Below are 15,747 nucleotides of genomic sequence, written 5' to 3'. Positions count from 1 at the left end.
TATTATGTATCACATTTATATTTACATGTACTATATGTCCGCATTGCCCGCGCTGTTCGCAATTACGGTACCGTCCCTTCTCCCGACCGACACCTGACCGCAGATACCTGAAAAAGGTACCCTTGTACCTGCTTGCGTTTTGTTTATACTCATTGTACACAATTATATTCACATTGCATCATCTTAAAATTACAGATTTTCAACGCAAACTTTCCGTTGACGCAATTATCTCTGGCTGAATATATATACATACGTCAAAAACTTCGAAAAATGGGGAATTACCTAACCCTGGCCGGGAGTCTCCAGTACCAACTACGCATCTATAAATAAAAGAAATAACCACATTTCAAGGAAATAAACTAATCGGGACCTATAGCCCCGTCAGTAAATAAGTTGGCATTAATAGAGTCTGCGCGATGAAACTCGGAGCATAACCGATAACTAATCAACCATTATTTCTGGCTATTCAGGTATTCACGTGTCACAAGCCGATGGTACGTTAACCAGTTGTAATTTAACAAACTATTGATAGTACGTTATTATTAATAATGGTGAGTACATGATTGTGACTCTACTGATAAATTATTGATTTTCTTAAACTTGTCCTGGTATTCCGCACTCAGTAGTATAGTATAACCTCAATAACCAATATGCTTTTCGTAACTAATATTATGATTTTTTTTTAATCTTTTTTGTGGTTCCGCTTGGTTATATACAGAGTAACAATGCTTTTTCTTCAGGCTTCCGAGAGGAAAGGGACGTTTAAGGTTGAGTATCTTCAAAACATCGAAAGGGATGTTCAAACAAAATGGGAAACTTCAAAAGTCTATGAGATAGATGCTCCATTGCAAGCTAGGAAGAATACGGATGAAAAGTTTCTGGCTACCTTCCCGTTTCCTTATATGAATGGCCGCCTTCACTTGGGGCATACGTTTTCATTGTCCAAATGCGAGGTAGATTTTTTTTAACACCTGTGGTTAAGAGGAAATTAATTAATGCTTAAAATTACTTTCCTTTTAATTTTAGTTTGCGGTCCGTTACAATCGCTTATTAGGCAAGAGAGTTCTGTTTCCCTTTGGTTTCCATTGCACTGGCATGCCTATCAAGGCATGTGCCGATAAACTGAAGAGAGAAATGGAACTATATGGCAATCCTCCAAATTTTCCTGAGAGCGTTGAATCTAAGCATGAAGAAATAGAGGATGTTATTATTAAAGATAAAAGTAAAGGAAAAAAGGTATATATATCACATTTTTCTATAACAAGAATAACAGGAAGTGTTTCAATAATCTACAATAATTCCAGAGCAAAGCTGTGGCGAAAACTGGAGCAGCCAAATATCAGTGGGAAATTATGCAAAGTCTTGGACTGAGTGATAAAGAAATTCCAAACTTTGCAAATGCTGCATATTGGCTAGATTATTTTCCTCCTTTGGCTGTGCAAGATTTAAAATCAATTGGATTACATGTAATATTGCATAAATATGATAACTAATTCTTTCGATCGGATTTTGTTCTAGCTGTTATTACTTACAATTTATTTTGTTTGTGTAGGTTGACTGGAGACGTACGTTTATAACAACAGATGCAAATCCCTTTTTTGATTCGTTTGTCAGGTGGCAGTTTCAACATTTAAAGACAAAGAACAAAGTGAAGTATGGGAAACGATATACAATATACTCACCAAAGGATGGCCAACCATGCATGGACCATGATAGATCTACGGGAGAAGGAGTTGGGCCCCAAGAATACACGTTAATAAAGATGAAAGTTGAAGAGCCTTATCCAGAAAGTTTTAAGTATGCATTACTTATTACTTAAAGCCGTTCCTTAAGAGGCACTGAAATTAATTTTTTTTTGTAGAGGAATTTCTAGCAAGAACATTTTTTTGGTAGCTGCTACTCTGAGACCTGAAACAATGTATGGACAAACAAATTGTTGGATACACCCAGACATAAATTACATTGCATACAGCGTAACAACTGGTGACGTGTACATATCCACCGAAAGAGCGGCACGGAACATGTCTTATCAAGGCTTCACGAAAGAAGAAGGGAAAATTCCTATCATCGTCAAATTCACAGGCAAGGTAATTGGCGATCGTAAAATGACCGTTGTTATTAATAATGTCAACATATATACTTTTGGTGTAAATTAATGTTTTAGGATATCTTAGGAATCCCATTGTCTGCCCCTCTTACAAGTAATAAAATTATTTATACACTACCAATGTTAACTATCAAAGAAGATAAGGGTACTGGAATCGTAACATCAGTTCCTAGTGATTCTCCTGATGATTATGCTGCACTAATGGACCTCAAAAAGAAAGAAGCTCTCAGAGAAAAATATGGAGTCGAAAACAAAATGGTGTTACCGTATGATCCCGTATGTGTAACGCATCAAACTCTTTCGTCATTTTTCGAGTATGTTACACTTTATTAATCGCGTTTGCATTGCAGATTCCCATTATCGAGGTTCCAGAGTTTGGGAGTTTATCGGCAGTAACTGTGTACGAGAAGCTAAAAATTCAGTCGCAGAATGATAAGGCCAAATTATTAGAAGCGAAGGAAATGGTATATTTAAAAGGCTTCTACGATGGAGTTTTGTTAGTGGGGGAATACAAGGGGTCGAAGGTTCAAGATGTGAAAAAAGAACTCCAGAAGAAATTGATTGATGCTGGAGATGCTGTACTGTATTATGAGCCCGAAAAAACCATTATTTCCAGATCTAACGATGAGTGTGTTGTGGCTCTGTGTAATCAATGGTACCTAGAGTACGGTGAAAAGAATTGGAAAAAACAAGCACTGGAATGTCTTGCTAATCTGGAGACATTCCACGATGAAGTAAGAAAGAACTTCTTAGCGTGTCTGGATTGGCTTCATGAATATGCTTGCTCGAGAACCTATGGACTCGGTAGATAAATTTCCTTCTTATCGATACTTTTTTAATGTCTGTAATTTAAAAATACAGTAACTGATTTTTTTATTCAGGTACTAAGCTTCCATGGGATGAAAATTGGCTCATTGAGTCACTCTCCGACTCAACAATTTATATGGCCTATTATACAGTCGCTCATTTACTACAAGGAGGAACATTTAAGGGCGACAAGCCGAACGTCCTTGGAATAAAGTAAAATAGATGTTTTGTACGTACAGAAAGTCTTTTAGGTGAAAGGAAATAATTTATTTTTTCTTCTCGCAGAGCAGAACAAATGACTCCGGAAGTGTGGGATTATGTCTTCTTTGACAGTGCTCCATTACCAAAATCCTTGATAAAGAAAGAAGCATTAGAACAGATGCGACGAGAATTTCGGTATTGGTATCCAGTCGACTTGCGCGTGTCTGGGAAGGATTTAATTCAAAATCATTTAACGTTCTTCATTTATAATCATACCGCTCTATGGCCCGATCGACCTGACTTATGGCCACGAGGCATTAGGGCAAATGGTCATCTCCTGTTAAACTCTGCGAAGGTAAATTCAAATAGACCACATATTATATTGTTGTATTTATGGTGTCATTAGTTTAAGTTTCTCGTTAGATGTCCAAGTCCGAGGGGAATTTCTTAACCCTCAGCGAAGCCGTGCAGAAATTTTCTGCCGATGGCATGCGTCTCTGCTTAGCAGACGCCGGAGATTCTGTAGAGGATGCCAATTTTGTGGAAAGCATGGCAGATGCGGGAATTCTTAGATTATACACGTACATCGAATGGGTGAAGGAAGTCTTGGCAACGAAGGACTCTTTTAGGAAAGGAGATCCTTCCACGTTTAATGACAAGGTCTTCGAAAGGTACTGATCAAGACTTTAGAACTATTTCTCCAAGCCTATCTAACGATTGGCTGAATTCTTCCAGTGAGATGAATCTGAAAATCCGTGAATCTGAAGAGAATTATTCCAAAATGTTATACAAAGAAGGTTTGAGAACTGGATTCTTCGAACTACAGGCAGCAAGAGATAAATATTTACAATTGTCTGCCTTGGATGGAATTAATTTAACCCTCATCATGCAATACATTGAATTACAAACAATTCTAATCTCTCCGATTTGTCCACACGTGGCCGAACATGTTTGGAGTCTAATTGGAAAGGTATTTATCACGTTATAATAAGTTTAAGATGAGACTATTATATTAATAGCGATATCTCAAAATTAGAGTGACAGTATACTTAATGCTCGCTGGCCCGAGCAAGGTCCCATCGATGACATCCTGATAAAGTCTTCCCAGTACCTTATGGATGCTGCTCATTCGTTCAGAATCTACTTAAAAAATTATTTAACAGTGAAGAAAGCGCCAAAGTCGCAAAAGGAACCACCTCCTATAGAGAAACCTACTCATGGTACGATCTGGGTAGCTAAGTCTTTCCCACCTTGGCAAAGTATCGTACTTACAACGATGAAGGAACTTTATACTGTAAGTCATTTAGTAAGCAGGAGAAATTATTATTATTGCAGTAATGTCGCAACTTTAAAGATGATGATTTAACGTGATTGGTCTGTTTATCAGAAAAATAAAAATACCTTACCCGAGAATAAGGTGATCGCTACAGAATTGGGAGGCAAAGCGGAGTTGAAAAAATACATGAAGAGAGTAATGCCATTTGTTCAAGCTACTCGAGAGAAGATAGAGTCGATCGGAGTGACAGCTCTCAATCTGACCCTCGATTTCAGTGAAGTGGATGTCCTCGCTGGGAATAAAGATTACCTTTGCAACACCTTAAACGTGAGTAATATGTACCAATCATCGAGTGCTCATTGTGGCTGAATTTTATTAGCTGTATTTTAATGGTAGCTCGAAGAGATCGAGATCAAGTACACCGATGAAGCTCCAGAAAAAACGAAGGAGGAGTGCTGTCCTGGGACACCGTACATGAATTTCTCTACGAAACCTGGCATTACAGTGACCGCAGCAAATCCACAGATATCTAGTGGCTTCTTCAGCATGCAGCTTAAGATCTGCCATGGAGACACCGTCCTCGCAGTTGCAACGAGAATTGCAAAAGAAAATAAACGCTTAAAAGGTACAAATACCAGACTTTATCCATCGATAACCCTAGAAATTGACATTTCACCTTGAACTTTCAGACCTCTCCATGGTACACTTATACAGATACAGCGATTACATTCTGGGACCACGCATGATTCCCGTTGTAGACGACATCCTGAAAGGTAAAGTCGAAATTCCGCCCAAATCCACTTTCAGCATCAACCCGAAGTCCAACATCCTCGAAGTGAACGTTAATGGAAAAATGCACGCCGTTGGAACCGATCTCGTGTACACAATACAAGCTCCGAATTGAGCAAGCCCCTCATCAAGGAATCACCCACGATAATCAATTTTTTTACAAACAGCATTTATTGTTCAGATAAACTTAACGTTCAGTCTTGTTAACGAACAGTGAGGATAATTAAACGCTCTTCTACAATCACGACCTCAAGACGTCAATGCCACATTGTGCTAACTAATCTCAATTAAAGTCTGGTAGAGAATTCTGGACTACACCGGAGGGGTTTGCATCACTTGACGTGATTTCTCACAGAGTTTGCCTGCTTTTTCTGCCAGCGGTTCACCTCGTACCGTATTTTTGTGATGTCTGTGGCGTAGGTTCTACAGCAACCGCCAATGTATTGAACACCGAGGTCCAGCCAGTCTGGAACAAAGTCTTCGAGAGGCTGCCAAGAGGTGCCCTCCCTCTTCCACCCTTCCGTCACTGTATACTTCTCTCCGCTGTTCGGATAGACGACCAGCGGTACAAAGTCCCTCCTTTCAGCCTTATCGTTGACTCCTTTCAATAATGAGGCCACCAGTTTCGGGGCGAGGCAGTTCACTCCGATGGCGACTATCTGTCCAGACGGTGCCTTCTTGTAGCAATCCAGGGCGACCTCTTGAAAGTTACTGCCGTCCACGATCGTCTTCCCGTCGTCACTGCACGAGAAGGAAAGCCAGGCCTTTGTATTAGGATACTCCCTTAACAATTCGATCAACGCTCTCGCCTCGTACTGGTTAGGTATCGTTTCGAGAGCGAGGAAATCGACGCCGGCTGCGGTCAGAGCGTCGATGCGAGGTCGATGCCACGTTGACATCACCTCTGGGGTAACTTCTGGTCCGTAGTTTCCGGTATACTCAGATGCGTCGTGCAACACCGCGCCATACGGACCGCAGGAACCTACGATCACTGGTTTATTATTGGGAATATTGCCATTACCTCTGGTCTCTTTAGAATACATGGTGATGGCCTTCCTGGTCAAGTCCACCGCGCTTTGGATCAGCTCGAGACTCTCCTCTTCGCTGACTCCCAGATACTGGACGAAACCTCCCACGGAGGCTTGGTACGTATTCGTCTGGATTATGTCGGATCCTGCTCGCAGGAAATCCAGGTGCGTCGCCACCACGGCCTCGGGATTCGTCGCCAGGAACCTGGCGGTCCATAAAGGGTCTCCGTCGATTTTCTCACCCACATGAGTCGACAGCTGCGTGGAGAACCCTCCGTCGAGCACTTTGATGTCCGCCATCCTACCGTTAAATGCAGTTCGCCTGTACTCTTCATTTGACCTTACTAACTAGTTTACTCCAAAGTCCGGCGATAAATCGTCTTCGGAGATAAAGTTTCGCTTTGTCGGCCCGATGATATTTGAATTTGTAAGCGAACGCCGCTCTGGACCCGTCGACGATGCCGCCATCTTGTGGAGCAAGCTACAGGTGGTCGCGACCCAAGATGGCCTCCAAGTCGCTCAGAGTTGACAAGTCTGCTTTTTAGGTTACGAGAGAGGTTAACTATGAGAAAAAATACATTTTCAAAAGAATATTCGGGATAAATCGAGCCTACAAATATTAATTCAGACCGTTCGCATGGCGGTGCTGCATAGAGCTTTGTTCACGTGGTTCAATCTTCTGATTTTCCTCATTTTGCTCGTCTTGAAACTTGACCAGAGGATTCAATGGAACTGGTTTATTGTCTTCATTCCCATGTGGATATACGACAATATCTTGTTAATATACATTGTATTTAATATGATATCGCACTGTAAGAATGGACACGATCGGATCAGCACCCTTCGGCGAAAAGTAATGTTAATTGTATAAAAATGTTTTCGTAACTCACTGTGATTGTGTACGATGTTGGGAGTTATTCTTTTTCTTTCCCTTTCCTTTAGTAAGTGACCATTTTTAATGCTTCTAGATTTGGTATATGGCTGCGGTACTTGCTAAACTATGTGCGCAGATTTTAATATGTCTGAAGTTGGAGGCACCGCATTGGGGTCTTCCGGCAAAAGTCGTCTTAGCGCCTTTCTGGCTGCTCTTTCCATCTCTAGCCGTCGATGTTTTCGTCCATCTTATTCAGCATTACAGGCATTGACAGCAACTCGTTCGAGTCAAACCCGTGAAATCTTCCTAAACGGTATTATTTCTATTTTTTAAACATATTTTATATAAAACTTAATAAATACTCAGTTTTACAATATAAATAAATATTGTAATTAACCAGATTTTTTTGGAATTATTGGATATATTGCAAAAGTATGGAAACAGGATAAAGAATATGAAAAGTATGGTGATATTTCTATTGGTTACTGTAAAACAATGAGGGCCCACGCGCTGAATATTAAGTTACATCTGCAGTGTGACAAAGGAAAATAGAAATTTCCACCTGTCCCTTGTTTTGTACTTCTATATGTGAGAGGAACAATAGTTGCATTCAAAAACAGAATCCTTATGTAATGGAGAGGTATAACGCAAGACTGATGGATCATTTTGGAGTCTTCGCTCATGTTTTATGTACGTGGTCTTACTTTTTTTAAATAAGTCAGAAGTCGTTGACAGCTTACAACGGTCTAGTTGATTTAGTGCTTGGCTTCCAAAATAGCCCTGATCTTTAAGCTAGAACTTGGTTGACTATTAATACTCGCAGTGGCTCAAGGACAAATAGGACAGGGATATAAATAAGCAATAGGAGGTTCTACATTACCGGAGTAAAGAAATATTCATTAGTTAAGTGAATTCAAGTATTGACAAAATTTTGACATCTATATAGCAAGATTACAGTTTTTACAAGACGTACCATCAGCCCTGGAGTTTTTAGTGATTTTTTTTTTAATATACTCAGCGAAAGTGAAGAAGCCTTTTAAAATGTAAACAATGTGTAGACTCGTCTCCGATAATAGAGTTTAATGACGAAATTTTACCAACTGTACCCTTTTCAGATGAATATTTTCCTTTCTGTATTTTTCTGTGTTCTTATTGCTCTGATAAGAAAGACCAATGGCACAGTTATGGTGCAAGAAGTTGCAGCTGGACATTTGGCAGTACTGCCCTGCCTGAGCAGTGACGATCATCATCGATTCATGTTCTGGCAATTGACAGATGACCGGAAAATCATTGGACCTGGAAATCCCCTTGATGAACAGAAGTACAATTATGAAGTTCTCACTGGAAAATTATTCATTCGGGTAAATTATGTTTCTTTAATAATAAACCTAAAACAATAAATATAGAACTCGCATGATGGTAATCGTAACTGTAGGGAGTGTCCACAACAGAGTCCGGCTTTTACAAATGTATCTCCAGAGGTATTATGGACAACTCGGCGATCAACATACACGTCATCGAATTAATTGTTAAAAAGGACTGGGAAGAAGTGTGGGAGAATGACTTTGAGGTAATAGTCAAACAAATATAACCTCGACACTGATGATCTACTTTATCTCTTATTACTTTTGCCAGACAAATTTATTGAGAGGAATGGCTGCGACGATGGTTGTGGTGGTTGGAATAGCGGTCGTTCTTCTCATTCTAACAGTCAAAAGGAAACGAAGTTTTAGATTCTTCGGTAAGATCTAATATTTACTTTGCATAAATTTTTTGGTTATACCGTGCGATATCTCATTCGTATAGACATGGATGAATCGCGAGAGAACTCTCCAGGAAGATACCAAGGAGATGTACAAACCCCACCGTCAAGATCTATGCCAACAACTGCTAATATACATGCCGAAGGAATCGATAATCCTGCCGTTGACTTTTCGAGTATTCTGAAGCAGATGCAAAAGGAACAGGCTGCTCCGTGACATGTGATATTCTGGTGCCAGGGAAAATTTTAACACTGGTTCCAGTCAAAGTGTAGGAGCAGGTTCGCAGACTTGTACAAAGACATTACAGAGAACTTGATGCTGAAATATATAGAACTGCATTCTACCGCTCAATATCACACACAGTATGACAGGTTTCGTTACAGCTACATATACCAAGAACAGCAATTTACATAGTTTTATTAATAAATATATTAAATTAGTACAGATGTCTCAACAAAGAGAACCGATACTGTTAAAATCTCACTGAGATGTGCTTGCTACGGCACCACTTGTGTCCATACTCTCATCCCCTTGCTCCGTACTCTCTTCTTCGTCTTCTTCATCCTCGGGTTCCACCTCTGTTTCGAGTAACCGAATCTTACGATTGGTTTCACTCAAAATAGCAGCTACTTTTCGTGAACCACTCACTGCTAGATGCCGCGCGGAAATACCTTGGAATGGTCGTGGCCACGCAGTCCCCAGAAGTTCACTTAAATTAATCAGTTCTTCTGCTGCGTCACTGAATAGCCTCACATCACTGACAGGCACTTGGATGAGGAACGATGCATAATTTAGGGGGTTTAGAAGTAGTAGACTCAAGTAGTCTTGATTGTAAAATTGCAAGTCAGCAATTGTGGTGTCGTTACTACTTTTAGAACATGCAGCCATTCCTAGGAGGAAAGAATTACTTTTAGATATAGTGCAACGTTTATCTTAAGAATACAGTCTAATGAACAATTTGATTTACCTTGTCTACGGTCAATGTCTATAATGGATAACTTAGAAGTGAGTGGTCCCTCAAAAATGCATTCGACTTTGAAACAACGTAAATGTTTACGTTCACTGTCTGCTGCTGCGATCAGTAGATTTTTATCTTGTGTTACGATTTGAGATGTTATATCAGGCACGAAGGGCCCAAGGCCAATAGTAAAAACAGTAAAGTGGCTGACCAGTCCTTGATAGGCTTCAGTAAACACACCACTTATTGCATCGACTAATTTTGCATGAGATTGCAGTAAAGAATAACTGAGATCTTGCTTGATAATTAGTGGATGATCTTTCAAGCAATGATTTTCATCCAACATCGAAGCCCATTCACTTCCTTCCGGCGTTAGACACGTTTGCAGAGACTCTCGGCGTAAATATTGTCCTAATTTTTCCAAATTTACTCCTTTTCTTTCTCCACCGTTTGCTGAATCAGTCTTGTCAAAGCCACGAAGAAAGTCTGCTATGAAAGTTAATTCTTGTTGGCTCACTCTACTCACTTCCGATGGCACTCGTTCGTCCGTTAATCTCAATATAACTACGTAAAGCCATCTGAAATTTTAAGATCTCCTTATAACACAGCAACCGGATGATTTGTTGACACTTTATATCGATCTATTGCATACCTAAAGAATGCCTTGTAATCTCTCATACTGTGATCGATTACTTGTTTAATTTCTGAAGATTTAGCCAGAAAGGCCTGCGAAGCATGAAGAGCATTATTTATAGGTGTTTCATCCTTCAGTCCCAAAGCTTCGTAAGATCCTCCCAACCTGGCCATTCCACGCATTTCTGACAACTGGTAAACTAGTGCCATTCCGACACTACTGAGATGCTTTAACACTAATTTCTGTAAAATGCCTCGTGTTAAATTCTGTACAGAAGGCAAATCAGAGTCCCAATTGGTAACGCACCTGTATATTGCTGTAGCACATTTCAATACTGTGCCCAAGCTTTTTTAGACCTTTCTCTGTTAAATCTCGTAATAAAAAATTCTCCAGATTAGGCGTAGGAATGCCAATCATGAGCAGCTCAAGGAAATCCGCAGCAACACCACCGGGTGGATTACTTTCTGCATAGCGCGTTAATTTTTCATCCATCTCCAACAATATCGTCTCCCAAGCTTCGGAGATAGCCATCCAAGTACGAGATAAGTAATCCATAAGACACGTTATATGTGCCTGAGCCCGAGCTACCTAAATTATAAAGAATGAAATAGAATGGACTAGTTTAAGAAGAATTCAAGAATCAGTGGCAATTTACCTGTAAGAATGCTGAATCTTTTTCTAATAAAGGACAAGATAATCTGCCGACTCCTATACCATCGTTATCTTTCCAACTAACCCAGATAGGATCACCGGATCCACCCGTGATCTCGAGTACTGGTCCATGTCCAATGTTAAGTGTTCCACAATAAAACATTCCGAATACGTAAAGTACCACGCTGCCGTCATCTTGACCGATCTTGAAGAAGAGAATTACAATATTCTTTGTTAACCGTTAAAACTAAAGTATCGGCTAATTTATATTCAGACTTACAAACAACATGTCTAGCATCCGTGACCAAAAATCTTTACGTTCAGGTTCTTGACCAAAACTTCTATTCAAACTGGGCAGAGTGGGAAGGTATTCACCTGTAGGGAGATGACTGATTTTTTGAGCTCCTATATTATCGGTCTCGATGTTGTTCATTGGTAACCATACCATATAGACCTTGCTACTGCTCAAAGCTAGCTGTGTCTTGTGGATAATATTCTTATTTTCGATATCTACTAAACACAATACTTTAGACTTCTCATAGGAAATGGCAAGGAGCTTGCCGTCGGGTCTCCACGTTAGGTTTGCTACTAGGTCCCCTTCTTCTTGCGGAGGCAACAACCACACGCGTTGCCAGGTCAGTCTGTGAAGTGCAACTTCACCTAAAATACAATCCTCATAAAATACAGAACCTCCGTCAATCCCCCTATTCTCATGGACATCCGTACCTTTAGAATTAGCTATCGCAAGAAGATCCATTTTGGGTGACCAACGCATAGCAGTTATTTCTGCTGCAAGCTGTCGCTCCTCTAAATGTCTCATAGTACCCGACATTTTGCAATAATTTCCTTTACCACGAGATTGAATTTTTAGTTCCTCTGAATTTACTAAGATTTACTGAAACAATTTATACATCAGCTTTAGGGGTTAGGTATTAAGTCTTGTGCAATCTCGCAACGCATAAATATTCTTGATTACCCTATTAATACCGTAATAAAACAAGCCAATTAATATCTCTCAAAAAGTCAAATCTGACATGTTTACAAATTAGAAAACTAATGAATTTATTTGCACCGCGCCGTCATTCATAATTCCCGGTTCGTCATGATGCATATAGTATTATAGATGGCAAGCCACCAATAAAATGGCGGCGCATATGATAGTGTTCCCAAATTCATCGTCAGTTTTTTTCCCTTCTTTTTTCCACCTCGAAAATTTTCCATCCGATTGGTTCGCTTCGATTTGAGAGAAAATTTGGACGGTCGAATTTCGGAGTGCTGAATTCTGAAACGCGACCTCTACTCACGTTTGATCGAGTTAAGTGCAGTCGGATGCAAGAGGACGAACACGCGAAGCGAGGGCATTGAACGTCACTGGTCGAGCGAAGGATGACATTTAAAATTTGTGGTTAAAGATTCAACGACGCAATTGTAACAATCCTCGGGAGTGATAACGCGAGAGGCTGGCCCCAAATTTATATGGAGAGTTAAGCGAACACTGACGGAGACCAGAATGGACGTGGACAACGATTTGGATCAGAATCTGTTGCACCAATTCAGTTGCTTGGGCACAACGGACAAAGACGACCTGGTCAAGCAGCTGCAGAGATTGCTAGCTGAGAGCCAGCTCAATGAGACAACGGCAACCTTCTTCCTGGATATGAATAACTGGTAAGACCTTTGTTGGAATCTAACCCCTTTTTGGACCGGGGGGCACTCGTAACTACATAACCTCTATCCGATATGTGGCACACGTTGCGTGTTTTGGAGGGCGCATATACAACCGTGTAACCACGAAATCACGTGTCTCTTATATATCTAGTAGACATATTAATGTTTCATTGTGACTTTGATTGATTATTTTGATTGCAAAAGATTTATATCCGTGTCCTAGCACGTTATAACCTGTGCATAAAGAGTGCCCAAATGATCTGTCGTTATGAAATCCTGTGTTGGTGTTAATGTTCCATCTTTGCAATAGGAACCTTCAAGCTGCAATATGTAGTTACATCGATTTCGAACTGTCACCGTATAAACTGCCTTCTATGGTCCTTTTGCGTGACTGCACAATTGGCGAAGGAGAATCGGTTCCACCTAATACAAAGTTTAGGAAGTCATGGCGCATTCAGAATTCTGGGGACGATACATGGCCGGAAGGGATTACCTTGCGACACAGCGGTGGAAACCAATTGGGTAACTGGAACAAAATACCGGTTCTACCTTTGGCTCCTAAGGAGGCAGCAGATCTTGAAATAGAGCTAACCAGTCCTGCAGAGTTAGGCGTTTATCAGAGTAAATGGAGGATGATGACTTCAGCAGGTTATTACTTTGGAGGTACGTCGCTCCAAAACTTTGTTGCTATAAATTTATCTTTGCCAATCTATATTTCCTGGATCAAAGGCCATTGCTTTACACAGCGCACATCCAATGTCCAGAATGTATATTTTTTTCAGATGTCATTTGGGTAATTATAACTGTAAGTGAAAGCGGTACGTTGGCGGTAACTCAACAGCTACATCAATTAAGTACTTCACAATCTGGTGATGTCCAGATGTGCTAGCCCTTATCCTCGTGACCTGATCCTTTACTTTAATTGATTTTTAATCCACGTCATAATTCTTTAACCTCCAATAAAATGGCGTCCACTGGTTACATCTTACTGGTTCATCCTGTGGGTGGTCCATCGCGCGAAGTCGCGATGGGTATAATTAACGTTCTACAGAAATTTCAAATATACAGTTCCGTGCACTTGTTCTTAAAAGTGTATTTTATTCATTGCGTCGCACTTTTACTCTTTTTAAAGAGTGAGACATAGACGTCAATCAGACAGATCGGAAGTTATTTAAGGAATGCTTGAAATGCTGGTAAAATGTAAGGAGGTGCCATCTTAAAAAATGCACCTGTGATTTGATTATTTGTGTTTTGGGTTATGTAATAAGAACTAGTATTTCTTAGTGCTGTTAGAGCGAAACATGCCTATTTTTAATGAGCTCTGGTAAATTATCGATAATTCTATATTTGATGTAGCTATACATTAAGGAGATGAATGTAATATGCAGGGTTTAAGCCCACTTAAAAACTTTTACAATTAGCTGTAGTTTTCAATTATGCCTTTTCATGCGATTCTCAGATACATTATTTTTAATGCATTCTTCCAAGGTATGTACATAATTCTTGTAATGAATGCAATCTTGATAGATAATTCTTGGATCAAGTATTAAACTGCCATAGCCATGACGATCCTGTTGTGAGGATTATAATCAATCAATTCAAAGTCATCAAAAACAAAGTCTTCTATGTCTTCAACATTCCTTTTAATTTTTAGTTGTGGAAACGGCCTCGGTTCACGAATTATTTGCGTTTGAAGACTGGAGATGTGATTCAAATATACATGGCAATCTCCCATCGTATGTATAAAATCTCCTGGCTATTTAAACAGAAAATAAAGAAGAAAAATTACTGTTATTGTGTGAAAGCACATTCTAAGGTGAAGTTACCTTCAATGATGTAACATGAGCCAACATGTATGTAAGTAGTGAATAAGATGCGATATTGAATGGTACTCCAAGTCCCATGTCGGCGCTTCTTTGGTAAAGTTGGCAGGACAATTCTCCGTCGCATACATAAAATTGCACAAGACAATGACATGGTGGCAAGGCCATCTGGGGAATACTAACGGGGTCCCATGCAGTCATTATAATTCTCCTGTCATCTGGTGTGTTTTTAATTTTGTGAATAACTTCTCTCAACTGATCGATACCTGGGGATTGTAGAACATTGAACCATTAAATTAATAACAAGAAATTATGCAGGATATACCTTGGCCTGTATAATCCGTGTGCATGTCCACATATTTGGCTCCAAAATGCCTCCACTGAAATCCGTAAACTGGGCCCAGATCGCCTTCTTCTCTATCGATAAAACCACAACTATCAAGAAAAGACCGAGAGCTATTGGCGTTCCAAATGTTGACACCCTTCGCTGCTAACTCCTTTGAATTAGTACAGCCTCTGATAAACCACAATAGCTCCTCAACAATAGCTCGCCAATTAACACGTTTTGTGGTTAATAATGGAAAAGTTCCTATATAATTTTATTATTTAAGTTAGACATTTGATAAAAGTAAATAATGAAATGGTACAAAGCGTAATCTACCGTTTCGAAGACTGAATCGCATCTGTGTACCAAACACTGATTGAGTGCCGACGCCCGTACGATCTGACTTCTTGGAGCCTTTGTTAATAATTCTGTCAATAAGTTGCAAATACTGATACTCATCATGGATTTGTAAACAAGAATTGTCTCTGAGTCTGGCAAGCATCACTTCTTCATTTTTAATACCGTTTTCAACTTTTGAAGATTGATTCTCTTCCATTTTAATTTCAGTTTCCATAATACTGCTTATGTAAAGTAAAAATTCTTACATAAAATAAAGGGTCCTTATCTGTTGCTTGCAATTATATGTAGCTATCACTCCAAATTACTGTGTAGCTGGAGTAATAATGTAAGATACTAAAACAGCAACATGAAATTAATTCACGTTTTACCGGACTATAAATAGCACTCGTTTGCTCTACACATCTAATTCCCGCGAAAATGTCAGTGCTGTCAAGATATTCTGAGATCGCATAAGCTTCATGGTGGATTTTATGTTGGCACTTG

The 15,747-nt window shown here is 39.8% G+C and overlaps 6 protein-coding genes across 16 annotated transcripts; 3 read left to right on the top strand and 3 right to left on the bottom strand.

Annotated features, from left to right (window-relative positions):
• The first annotated feature begins 60 nt into the window (after positions 1 to 60).
• Positions 61 to 5,424, top strand: LOC105699358 (leucine--tRNA ligase, cytoplasmic). Of its 3 annotated transcripts, none has more exons than XM_012424271.2 (18): positions 61 to 116; positions 196 to 380; positions 471 to 494; positions 741 to 953; positions 1,027 to 1,236; positions 1,305 to 1,466; positions 1,553 to 1,797; positions 1,862 to 2,087; positions 2,165 to 2,383; positions 2,458 to 2,911; positions 2,989 to 3,127; positions 3,200 to 3,470; positions 3,539 to 3,786; positions 3,851 to 4,085; positions 4,152 to 4,409; positions 4,503 to 4,718; positions 4,788 to 5,016; positions 5,081 to 5,424. In XM_012424271.2, exons 3-18 carry the CDS (start codon positions 492 to 494, stop codon positions 5,293 to 5,295), a joined length of 3,543 nt encoding a protein of 1,180 aa, XP_012279694.1. In that variant the 5' UTR covers positions 61 to 116; positions 196 to 380; positions 471 to 491; the 3' UTR covers positions 5,296 to 5,424. The 3 variants fall into 3 exon arrangements, with proteins under 3 accessions (XP_012279694.1, XP_012279693.1, XP_012279692.1); XM_012424270.2 differs by having other exon boundaries at positions 471 to 551; XM_012424269.1 differs by lacking the exons at positions 61 to 116; positions 196 to 380 and having other exon boundaries at positions 418 to 551.
• On the bottom strand, positions 5,333 to 7,904 carry LOC105699360 (homocysteine S-methyltransferase-like). 6 transcript variants are annotated; one of them, XM_023434172.1, is made up of 4 exons: positions 7,787 to 7,904; positions 7,099 to 7,388; positions 6,823 to 7,018; positions 5,333 to 6,742 (listed from the first exon to the last, which is right to left on the bottom strand). In XM_023434172.1, the coding sequence occupies exon 4, from the start codon at positions 6,506 to 6,508 to the stop codon at positions 5,513 to 5,515; it is 996 nt and encodes a 331-aa protein (XP_023289940.1). In that variant the 5' UTR covers positions 6,509 to 6,742; positions 6,823 to 7,018; positions 7,099 to 7,388; positions 7,787 to 7,904; the 3' UTR covers positions 5,333 to 5,512. The 6 variants fall into 6 exon arrangements, with proteins under 6 accessions (XP_023289940.1, XP_023289939.1, XP_012279698.1 ...); XM_023434171.1 differs by having other exon boundaries at positions 5,333 to 6,770; positions 6,839 to 7,018; XM_012424275.2 differs by having other exon boundaries at positions 6,839 to 7,018.
• Positions 7,315 to 9,201, top strand: LOC105699365. Of its 2 annotated transcripts, none has more exons than XM_023434176.1 (5): positions 7,315 to 7,395; positions 8,198 to 8,443; positions 8,518 to 8,652; positions 8,718 to 8,823; positions 8,889 to 9,201. In XM_023434176.1, exons 2-5 carry the CDS (start codon positions 8,198 to 8,200, stop codon positions 9,059 to 9,061), a joined length of 660 nt encoding a protein of 219 aa, XP_023289944.1. In that variant the 5' UTR covers positions 7,315 to 7,395; the 3' UTR covers positions 9,062 to 9,201. The 2 variants fall into 2 exon arrangements, with proteins under 2 accessions (XP_023289944.1, XP_012279703.1); XM_012424280.2 differs by lacking the exon at positions 7,315 to 7,395 and adding an exon at positions 7,989 to 8,125.
• Positions 9,202 to 9,298: 97 nt separating this feature from the next.
• On the bottom strand, positions 9,299 to 12,500 carry LOC105699359 (anaphase-promoting complex subunit 4). Of its 3 annotated transcripts, none has more exons than XM_012424274.2 (8): positions 12,393 to 12,500; positions 11,815 to 11,983; positions 11,369 to 11,748; positions 11,093 to 11,293; positions 10,744 to 11,025; positions 10,456 to 10,679; positions 9,813 to 10,381; positions 9,326 to 9,735 (listed from the first exon to the last, which is right to left on the bottom strand). In XM_012424274.2, exons 2-8 carry the CDS (start codon positions 11,918 to 11,920, stop codon positions 9,326 to 9,328), a joined length of 2,172 nt encoding a protein of 723 aa, XP_012279697.1. In that variant the 5' UTR covers positions 11,921 to 11,983; positions 12,393 to 12,500. The 3 variants fall into 3 exon arrangements, with proteins under 3 accessions (XP_023289938.1, XP_012279697.1, XP_012279696.1); XM_012424273.2 differs by lacking the exon at positions 12,393 to 12,500 and adding an exon at positions 12,065 to 12,144; XM_023434170.1 differs by lacking the exon at positions 12,393 to 12,500 and having other exon boundaries at positions 9,299 to 9,735; positions 11,815 to 11,920.
• Positions 12,451 to 14,176, top strand: LOC105699366 (uncharacterized protein C6orf106 homolog). The gene is made up of 3 exons (XM_012424281.2): positions 12,451 to 12,756; positions 13,067 to 13,419; positions 13,539 to 14,176. The coding sequence occupies exons 1-3, from the start codon at positions 12,599 to 12,601 to the stop codon at positions 13,643 to 13,645; spliced, it is 618 nt and encodes a 205-aa protein (XP_012279704.1). The 5' UTR covers positions 12,451 to 12,598; the 3' UTR covers positions 13,646 to 14,176.
• Positions 14,177 to 14,264: 88 nt separating this feature from the next.
• On the bottom strand, positions 14,265 to 15,502 carry LOC105699362 (thymidylate synthase). The gene is made up of 4 exons (XM_012424276.2): positions 15,241 to 15,502; positions 14,905 to 15,168; positions 14,583 to 14,845; positions 14,265 to 14,512 (listed from the first exon to the last, which is right to left on the bottom strand). Exons 1-4 carry the CDS (start codon positions 15,476 to 15,478, stop codon positions 14,303 to 14,305), a joined length of 975 nt encoding a protein of 324 aa, XP_012279699.1. The 5' UTR covers positions 15,479 to 15,502; the 3' UTR covers positions 14,265 to 14,302.
• Between the last annotated feature and the right edge of the window lie 245 nt (positions 15,503 to 15,747).

Source organism: Orussus abietinus, unplaced genomic scaffold, assembly GCF_000612105.2.
Source record: "Orussus abietinus isolate OABI.00-Male unplaced genomic scaffold, Oabi_2.0 scaffold8, whole genome shotgun sequence".
Lineage (NCBI taxonomy): Eukaryota > Metazoa > Arthropoda > Insecta > Hymenoptera > Orussidae > Orussus > Orussus abietinus.
This window is presented reverse-complemented; position numbering and strand designations above follow the sequence as displayed.